This window comes from Capsicum annuum, chromosome 3 (assembly GCF_002878395.1).
Source record: "Capsicum annuum cultivar UCD-10X-F1 chromosome 3, UCD10Xv1.1, whole genome shotgun sequence".
In the NCBI taxonomy this organism is placed as follows: domain Eukaryota; kingdom Viridiplantae; phylum Streptophyta; class Magnoliopsida; order Solanales; family Solanaceae; genus Capsicum; species Capsicum annuum.
The window spans coordinates 42,009,825-42,020,366 of NC_061113.1; the positions used below are offsets into that span (position 1 = coordinate 42,009,825).

At 34.6% G+C, this 10,542-nt stretch overlaps 1 protein-coding gene and 1 pseudogene across 1 annotated transcript; both read right to left on the minus strand.

Moving 5' to 3' along the window:
* Nucleotides 1–1,135: 1,135 nt before the first annotated feature.
* On the minus strand, nt 1,136–2,732 carry LOC107865418 (annotated as a pseudogene).
* A 1,344-nt stretch (nt 2,733–4,076) lies between these two features.
* LOC107866335 (patellin-4) lies at nt 4,077–6,412 on the minus strand. Its single transcript, XM_016712439.2, has 4 exons — nt 5,460–6,412; nt 5,245–5,369; nt 5,014–5,155; nt 4,077–4,549 (listed from the first exon to the last, which is right to left on the minus strand). The coding sequence occupies exons 1-4, from the start codon at nt 6,258–6,260 to the stop codon at nt 4,286–4,288; spliced, it is 1,332 nt and encodes a 443-aa protein (XP_016567925.2). The 5' UTR covers nt 6,261–6,412; the 3' UTR covers nt 4,077–4,285.
* Nucleotides 6,413–10,542: the final 4,130 nt, after the last annotated feature.

The following is a 10,542-nucleotide window of genomic DNA, read 5'->3' on the forward strand; positions in this document are numbered from 1 at the left end:
CATATTGATTTATATTCGCCCAACATTTATAATTCAAGGGCTATGTGGATCCTCAGTCATATATATTTTAGTCTCAAGAAAATACAATTAATTCATATACTTTTTTTGGTTTTTCATTCGGTGTTCGATGCTTGCATTGGAGCCCCGACTAATCTGGATCGGGCGTTGCAGGGCCCATTAAGGTGGCAGCGCTCCCAACAGAATTTTCTCCATAACCAGGGTCGTACCCTCGACCTCTGATTAAGGTGGAGCAGCCTCATCCACTGCACCACAACCTATGTTGATTTTAATTCATATACTTATTTGTATATAAATACAAATGATAAATTACACATATTGACAACTAAACTATTCAAATACAAATAATAAATTTATTTGAAATATATAGTATGATACAAATAAATTTAAAGTAAAAAAAAAATATAAAATGCAATGACAAAAAAAGATGAGGAAAAGAATATAAAAAAAAAAGAAAATTGACAAAAATGACGAACCAAGAATGAAAAGGGTGAAACGGAAAAACAAAAAAAAAAAACGAAAAAAAAGAAATAAAATTGAAAAAAAAAATAATGAAAAAGAAGAAAGAAAAAAAGTGTAAGAAACGAGTAAAAAATAAGTGGAAAAAATGAAAAAGAAAAAAAAGTAAATTAAAGGAAAAAAAGAAAAAAATAGTAAATTAAAGGAAAAAAGAAAGAAAAAAATAAAGAAAGAGAAATAAAAGATAGAAAAAAATAATAATAAAGGAGTGAGACTATGGATTATATTTAATTGATAAGAGATGTTATAAATTTATAGGCTAAATGGGATAATTAGAAGCTTATATTTATTAACCTATGTAGGTCTCAAACGAATACAAATGATGAAATAAGATTGAGAAAGGAGAAAGCGAAAAAAAAAGAATACAAAGAAAAAAGAAATAAAAATAAAAAAATAGATGAAAAATGAGAAAGAAAAAAAAAATTATAAGGAATGAGTAAAATAATAAAAAAAATGAAAAAGAAAAAAAATAAATTAAAGGAAAAAAGAAAGAAAAAAAATATAGAAGAAAAGAAACTAAAAAAGAAAAAAACTGAAAACTTAAGCATAGGTGGATGATTTCTGTGTTTAAATGAGTATTGATATTTTACCTATTTTATTAATTCACTAAATATGAATTAAATGAACTCTTTTTATAAATATGTGCTGAAATTGCCACCCTAGGCCTAACCATGCTCATTCCCTCCCTGACAATGACAATTGTCCAACGTTTGCTCGGTTCTTCTTCCATCCTCCTCACAATCTCTGTGGGGATGTTGAAGACCTCGGCCAACAATGCTGTGTCAAAAGCACGGAAAATGTTCTGGAACCTCCGTGTTCTTTGCTTTCTTAGACGAATTTGAATTCTCTGCATCTCACTTTCTTGTGCTCCACCGGCCAAGTAAAATGCCTAAAGTCCAAACATAGCCCAACCAGTATATAAACAAAGCCAACTTATGTCAAGTGTTTAACTATCATATATGCTAACAATGTAAAGAAATTTACAAGTAATCTTTCAAAAAAAGGTGACTTGATAGTGTAGTGCGTATATAAGTTAAACTCATGATGAAGTTGCATCATGAATTAGAAAAAAAAACCTCAAATTGTAGAAATTAGAGGGTAAGATTTTACCCTGAAATTCTGATCAAGCTGGTTGGATCGATGGTTGAGGTCGTTAACGGCAATGGCGATGAGTTCTTCCTCACCGTCGTTATAGCACCAATGAGCAGCATCAGATGGAATTGCCACGATATCACCTTGGACAATGCGGCGGACTTTCTGGTGCTGGCCGTTTCTGCGGCTTTGGCCCCTCTCTTCCCCTCGGCTGGCCGGGAAGGTCTGTGACTGTGCCAGGAAAGTCTCAGCACAGCAAGGGTAAGTAATGCCAACTATTCCCCGGTCACGCTCGATGTAAACCAAGCGAGGCATGGGACGAAATTTAGGGAGAGAAAATTACGGCGGATAACAATCCTCTTAGGAGAAATTCCAACGCATTGGAATTGCTCCTCGTTCTCGTCCCATAGCTCAGTGAGGCCGCCGTCTGACTCTATGCGGTCAGTGGGCTAGCTGCCAGTGAGCATCTGTAAGCGGCATTGTTGGGCTTGAGTCGAGTGAGTGCCTCTCTCACCGTACTGACCTTGCTGACCCTGATAAAATCTAACTGCATTTGCTGCAGACGAGAAAAGCAGAGAGGAGAAAAGCTAACTTGAGTAGCGACCACCATGGCTTTGAATGTGTTTAATTGTTGATTAAAAATACAAAGATGAGATGAGATTTGGGGGGACTGAGGCCTCTTTCTTATAGATTTGGAGAGTAACAAGTAGGAAGGCCGGGTGGCAATTATATCCCGTTTTCTTTTGCATGGTAAAGCTGGCTTCATCTCAGCAAATGAACGACACCTTTGTTGTTCAAAAAGGCAGTCGCTCCATGCAAATGACCTGTATTAGCTTTTCATGGGTTTTTCTGTGTGTGTGTGTTGGAGGAGGGGGGTTAATCTGATGCTAGTTTCCAAATGCTTCGTTTGCATTGTAAAATGAAAATAGAGAAGAGAAGACGTGAACGTTTAGGATTTCAATTGCTTATTAGTACAAAGTTTAAACTATTTTCTCGTCTGTTTGGCTATTTGTTATGGCCGGGACTCAAAAAAGAATTTAAAATATCTACATATAGAGTACATGAACTCTTACAACAATTATTTGATTCAAACGGTTTACCATGATAGCGTAGAACCCAATCCCCCCCCTCCCCCCCACGCCCCTAAAAAAAAGGAAAGAAGAGAATTTCTATTCAAAACCAACTTAGAGGCGTGAGGCGGCAGTTGTGATGTCTAACTTTGCATTATTGTTGAAAGATAGATTTTTGTAAATTTCTTTAGATAAATAATAAAGAATGAAAAACAAGCTAAGGAACTAAATTGGAAAAGCTAAAAAACAAGAAAGAAAAAAAGACTAGGTATCCTTATTCTTCCTTTTACGATGGGTGAGGGACCGATCTTTACAACTATAAGATTGATTATCGAAGATAGACAGGGAAGGAGATTACAAAGTGGGGAATCAAAACCTCACCAACTAGGTGAATCTTCAAGCAGCTAATGAACTGAGCTACTAAGATTCCTCACATCTAGTAAATTAAACCGGAGGAAAAGAACAAAAAGAAAAATAACCATAAAAACTTAGCATATTGTTATTTGTTAAAGAATATATTGCTCCATATATAACGACAATTAGATGACCAGCTTTTACATTTGCTTTATTGGTTTCGTGGTTGAAACACAATCGTTTATCCTCATGAAAGTAAATTCAGACCATCCATACATAGTTTTTTAATCTAAGAATTTATGCTGTAAAGAAAGCGAGGCGGGCTAAGATTCCTTCCAATGTAACGTAACATATCCAGTTCTGTGATGTATACAAATAAAATGTGCAACATAAACCTCTGGGCACAACCTTGAGCCCAAGTTCAACATTCTCTATTTACCTAGATCAATTTACGGGCAAATAGCAAAGATTTTCATGTTATGTTTATTCAAGCTTATTTGATCTGTTCTATTCTGAGTGCAACAGACAAATTTCTCTGAATGACAATGACACAGCAAACTGCAACTTTAGCTTTAGTAAATAGCGTTATAGTAGTTCCTTTATGTTCACTACATGGTTGCATTAGGAAATTAGGGTCGCCAAAGGCCTTTTAATTGTCAGCAGAGGCTTCTCTGTAGACTGTATATTAGTCCTCAAACAAAATTTTACTATAATAGCAAATTTTCTTTGGAACCGATATCACATGTTATGTTGTACGATCTCTATAACAACATTTTGTTATAACCACTAAAAAACTATCTGGACAAACAGCACCATTACATAGAGAGATTTGACGGTATAATGTTCAACAATAATATTGGATATGTACAGGTAATCGGAAGTTTATTCAGATCTTGTCTTAAAATTCTGAACTTCACACTTGTAATTAAGTTTATATTACTATCGTTCATGTAGAAAATGACAATTTTTATATGTGTGAAACAACTGAAATATCAATATACTACTACATAATGCGTTTTAACATACCCAAAAATGAGAAAAACTATTACCACCGCATTTACAAGTACAAAACTTCGGAGAAAAACATACTATTTAAGATGTGTATATATATAGACAATTTTTTTTCTTTGCTTAAAGATTTTTTTCTTTAGCTCTATTTTACATTGATTGAAATCCAGAAAACAGGAGTAATATACAAAGTTAAGACAGGAAAATGAGAAGAAAAGAGTTAATTACTTTAGGTACATATACATGGGTACACTAGGCTTAGTCTTGTATCTGTAGAAGGCTGTTTTCTTCTTGTAAGTAGGATTATCAATAGTAATCACAATCTTCCCTTCTTCTCTAATATGAAAGGAATTCCTTACACTCTCCACCATTTTCTTATCTTCTTGAACCAACACTCTATATGAGCAATCATCATCTGGAATGAATTCTTCTTTGTAAATCACTTCATTCCCCATCACTGTCAAATCCCAAGTTATCGTCACCTCAACCTGTAACAATAAGCGTATTAGCAATGCGTGAATAAGGGTATCTAAAAGACCAAAAAGTCTTAATTGAACTATCCTTACATAACCATCCATGTAATATTCACGGGATAGACAATTCCTGCACTATAATCCACCATACTAAACCGTAAACCTGATGACCTCTAAGATTCTTAGCACTCGACTCAGTGTACTTCCGAAATTATAGTTTCAAAATGCGGCATCTGTTGAAATTTTAGTGATAGATGTGTATACCATGTTCAAATATTAAGTTAAGTTTGATCCATCAGCCTCTACTTAGCATTCACTTAAAATGAAATGGAACCACATAATGAAAACTATGCATTGCAGCAAATACTACCTCTTTGACAGGCATTTTAATGAGGCCAAATGAACATGGTTTGATGCTTATCTCACTTAAAATGAAATGGAACCACATAATGAAAACTATGCATTGCAGCAAATACTACCTCTTTGACAGGCATTTTAATGAGGCCAAATGAACATGGTTTGATGCTTATCTCTAGAACTTTGTCGTCAGTTGAAAACTCAACATTATTCTCTCTTTTGAGTCCACCATATTCAGCCAATAAGTTCTCCGGGCTAATGTACCTATATAAATATGATAGAAAATTATAATCCAACACAAGGTGTAAAAACTCTAATCATTGAAAACATTAAAAGAGAATTTCACTAATTACTTGAGAAGGGTCTCTGTAACTTTAGATGGCTTCACAAATATGAAGGCGTTCTTGCTTCTTTGCGTGATCATTCGCAGGTTAAGTGCATGAACCGTTGCAAACCAGACAGGAACGTTAATGAATATCTGCAATATTACCGTAGAATTTTCCATCCAAAAGCACATTTCATAAAATTTAATCCAATTGTTCAAACAAATAAAAAGACAAAAACGTACATTCTTGTAGATGATTCCAGGATAATGATCATGAACCAAATTCATCATTTTCCTGTTAATCCAACGAACCTCTTTCCATGCATTTCCTGGTGAATTTCCCAAATCTGTAATCATCAATACGGAATTAATCCCTCCTTGTTTAAATTCAAGTTGTTGAGTTGATTTCTCCATGATATGTACCCTCCATCTAAGGCACTCATAATTATGATTATGCCTGCCCCAAATTTCCTCTTCCAATTCTTTATTCTTGATATTCCTAAACACATTATAACACAATAGCCTTCCTTCTTTATCTTTACCATTATCAATATACCACATATTCTCAAGGTCAGGACTAAATTTCTCCTGATCAAGAATCTCAAAGACTCTAAATTCCCTCCTCCATCTCAATGTCTTCCGAATCATCTTAAACGCGTCATAGACCCCATAATCCTTGGCTCTCAAGAAATTCATCAAAACAATATCCGTCCTCGCATTATCTTTACTTGGCAATAAAGGAACGCCCCATAATGAAATGCCAGTCAAATCCTCCGTTATGGTCTTAACAGAGAGCAACTTATTTTTGTTTTTACCATAAATGTATCCACCAAGAATTGCATCTTCCACCCTACATCGTAATCTAAGCAAAGCATTTTTTCTTGAAGATTTAATGTCGAGAGATGAAACTAATTGGCCAGGCTGATCAACAGTATGTTCATTGTCATCATGATCTAAATTATCATCCAACTCCACATCGTTATCGCTGCTCATTGTATCATCAATGATGTCTTCAGAGACAGGGACAACTGCTTCCTCCCGCATTCTTCAAGAAAGTTTAGTATTGAATTTTTTATACCAGCAGATCAGGCCATAGAAAAAAGTCTATTTGTTTTTCCTCTGGTTTTATGAACAAAGACATAAAACCAGAGGATACGATTATGTTAAATTGTTGTTCAAAAGTCACATACACGAATACTAAAACTGTTCGATATTATTGGTGCTGAGAGCACCATCCAGATACTAAATGTTTGACCGCCATCTAGATATTTCTTTTGTCACTTCATACGTGCAAGCACGTAAAGTAATAAGCTTAGAATTATTAATGAACGTCAGGGGTATAGTGAAATGTACAAGATTCAATTTCTCTTGTGATGATTTAAACATATTTTCTAACTATTATTTGATATAAAATATATGATATCTAATTGTCCCTTTCTCTCATTTCATGTGTCGTCAATTTCTTTTTGGTCTATTCCCCAAAAAAATGTGATTTTTCCTAATTTGTTAACTATTTAATGACATAATTCCTATTTTATTCTTAGTGGATCTCACTTTATTAGAAAAGACAATTAAAAAGTATTTTAGGAGGGACAATTTTGTAAATTTCACAAAATCATTCTTTATTTCTTAAACTTGTACCTGGTCAAATGGCGAAACATAAAATGAAATGGAGGAAGTATTTTTTTCATTGTTCTACTAAATTATTTAATTAATATGGTAAGGTCATTAATTAAGTTTTGGGACTTGACATTTGCAGGAGATCGTGATAGTAAAGGAGTCACGTCTCTTGAAACTTAAACTTAAATTATTTTTGACCGTAGGTGTGATCATACACATTTTAAATATATTAGTCCATGTAAGTAGTGTGGAATTAATATAATTGGATTAATTATTAAGTTCAAACAAATATGAATTTAATTTAGATCCAATTTTTATGAGGTGAATCATTAATTTGGGTTATAAATGATGAATTTAATTTGCTAAACGCAAAATGTCATTTTATTCTAGAAGCCCAACTGGGTGCCACACAGCTAATAACGTAGCATGCTATGTCATGTGAAAGAGTCAATATCATATCACATATCAAAATGATGCAGCATACCTAGTGAAATCAAAGGTCAATTAAAATACGCTACTTATATAAATTGACATGTTTCAACCAATCAAAAATGACCATGTCACTTTAATCTAGTTGGTCAAAAAGAGTTTGTATTTACCTTAACTTTTTTTCTCCTACAATTATAAATAAAGGTATCATAATTTAGAAAAGAAACGAAGAATTTTAACAAGAAGTAAGAGAAAACTCATGAATCAAATATCATAGATTCAGAATTCTCTACAAGCCACAAGTTCAAGCATTCAAGCATTAAGTTCATCAAGATTCAAGATCAAGACCATAAGATTTAAGATCAAGCTTAAAAGCCCTTGAATTCAATTACAAATCAAGATCAAGTACATTAAATTTGTGACTCAAGATCAAGATCACAAGATTCAAGATTGAGCTCAAAAACCATTGAATTCAAGTACAAATCAAGATCAAGTCCAACAAATCCACAAGTCGAGATTAAATTCATCAAATTCAAATTCAAAAAATTTCATATCAAGATCGAATTCCTTGAATTCACATTTGAAATGACGAATAAGAGGATTTATAGAGATTGTAACACTTAGTATTATAAATCAAATTAAAAGATTACTGCAGTATTTTTCCTTTTTTCGACTATTATTTTTTCAACTCAAATTTTATTGTCTATAAATTCTGAAATACCTAGTTAGAAAATCTCTATTTCTCATCTTAACTTTTCCAAAATCAAAGTACAAGAACACTGAAATGACTTACAAGAATGACAACTTTCAACCGTCTGTCTCCAATGATGCTGATTTCAAATTTTTGCTTAAGTAAAAAACATTCTTGGTGCTACTTTGGAGTCGTCACAAAGAAAAAGGCTAGCATGTTAGCACAATAGCACACCAAGTGTCTTACACACTAACTCTAGTTTTTGAATCTTCAACCTCAAAAGGAGCAAGGTTTTCTACAAGTTCTTTAGAAGAAGGAGGCAATGTGTCTGAGAGAATTAAGAAGACTATGGCTCTACTTGAGCTCTTTGGTTCAAAAAAATCTACCACGAAGAATGATGGTCATTCAGCTAATGGATCACCTCCACTTACATCACATGAGTTGAGCACTTTAAAAATTAAATTATGCCACAATCTGTCCTACTCCTCAACGCCTCTAATAATTATGCAAGCAATGGTAACTGATGCCTCATCCCTAGAGGAGCAGCTTGCTAATCTGACAAAGGCGATTGAAGGTTTGATGAAATGTGTAAAATCAAGATGCTTGAATTCATAAATTGGTGAATAGAATGGAAATCTTAATAGACAAAGATTCTAGCATTGCACTAAAAAGGCTCTAGAAGTTCATGAAACAGAACATTCTACAAAACAAACACCATCTAATAAGGAGTTTCCAGTCTCATCTAAGGGAATGATCCCAATTGATCAGTTAAAAGAATTCAGCAAAGGAACCTGTAACACCCCAAAAATTTCTTCTAAGATTAGAATTGTAGACACCTAATTTCGTCCCTCCCCGATATCGTTTTTACCTATTGTTTACCTTATCCTATCGTATACCCTCACCCGTGTGATAATCCCTCCACAAAATGACAAAAATAACAACCCCTAACTAATTTTGTTTTATCCTAATATTCTAACAACCCATCCAATTTAAAAACAACACCTACCTACCCTATCCTAACAAACTCTACCCCACCTCACCACTACCCCCTAACCCACGTGACCCCACTTACACTCACACTCACTCACCTCAGAATTTCAATTTCACCAACAATAATATACAATCACCAAGGATACACAACAAAAAAGGGATTCGGACGAAAAAAAATTCACATACACACAGAGAACATTCCAATTTTCTTTTCTTCTTCACAGATACACCCACACAGAATTCCTCTTCCATTTTTTTCCTTGAAGCACACAGCAACACACATCCATAGAGACACGCACACACATGCTAGTGAAAAGAAAGAGAAGTGAAGAGAATAGGAGCAAAGCAAAGAGAAATTGAGAGTGAAAAATTTTGTGCGGAGTCACTGTTCTGGTGGTAAGCACATCGCCGGTGATGACCGGATCCTTCTCTCTGCTGTCATCCATCTGCTTTTCTCCCATTTGTCGACAATACTAGTCTCACCGGAGCTCCGGTGTAGTGAAAACACGACGTCCAACCCTTTGTTCCATCCAAATCTACGTTAAATCATTTTTTTGACCTCAGAATCTGGTCTGTTTTCATGCTTGTCATCGTCTTCTGCGTCGCTGGAGAGGAAACAGTGAGATCGAGAAGAGATTGAGAAAGATCGGAGAAAGAGAGATTCGAGTGAAAGAGAGATTTGAGTGAGAGAGAAAGATCAAAATAGAGAGAGGGATCGAAAGATTGGGAGCAAAGCATAAAGGGGAAACAACTGGGAAGGAGGGTAGTGCGATCGAATTTCGGCAATGTCCATCGAAATCGTTGTTGTGTTTGGTTCTGTTTGAAATCGGGTCGGGTGCGGGTTTTGGTTTTGCATTCTGTTCTTGGTCAATCGTTATTTTGGACTAGATTTTGTCGTTGTTCTTTCTGAACTAGGCGAATTGGTCGTTTGAATTTGGTTTCGGTGAAATTAGTTGTGGGTTTTAGTTATTACAACATTTTGGTCTGATGTGGTGATTAAATCGAGTTCGGAATTAAGGTTGTTGGTCGAGTTTGGTGTGGCTCGTTATTGAGGTTCGATTTGAGGTTTTTCGATGTGCGGATTCCATCTTTTGATTGACTGATATTTGGAATAAAGTCGTCATCAAGGTCTAATTCTACTCTTTACCTCTTTTGTTTTATTGTTGATGGTATCCGATGCATTGATTCTAATATAGTGTGTTAGTTGACTCGTAATGATGTGAATTATTGTTGTTCTGGTTTGGTATTTTAATTCCCTTGATTGTGGATTGATTATGGATTATGTGATGAGATGATATCTTGTTTGGAGAATTAAGATTGATAGTTTGGGGTGGAATTAAAATTGACAAAAGTGAACATTAGTTTATGTTGATTCATTGATAGTCGCTTAATTCGCGATAAGCATCGACTCGATTAAATTCAATAGTGTCACGATTTTAGGTCGCTAATTAAATATGCAAATGGTAGGTTCGGGTAGGCAAATTTAGGCATGGTGGATTGAAGACATGTTTGAAATATGTGTTGGAATGGTTTTGGTTTTTTGTCGCATTTAATTCAATTATATAATTTGGCCGGGGAATGCCCCGAAGTATCTGT

Excerpts from the sequence above, each read along its gene's own strand:
- LOC107866335 (XM_016712439.2), bottom strand. The coding sequence starts at position 6,260 with ATGCGGGAGGAAGCAGTTGTCCCTGTCTCTGAAGACATCATTGATGAT. Across the intron at positions 5,370-5,459 it reads CTGGAATCATCTACAAGAAT|ATATTCATTAACGTTCCTGT; the intron begins GTACGTTTTTGT and ends GTAATATTGCAG. Across the intron at positions 5,156-5,244 it reads GTTACAGAGACCCTTCTCAA|GTACATTAGCCCGGAGAACT; the intron begins GTAATTAGTGAA and ends ATATTTATATAG.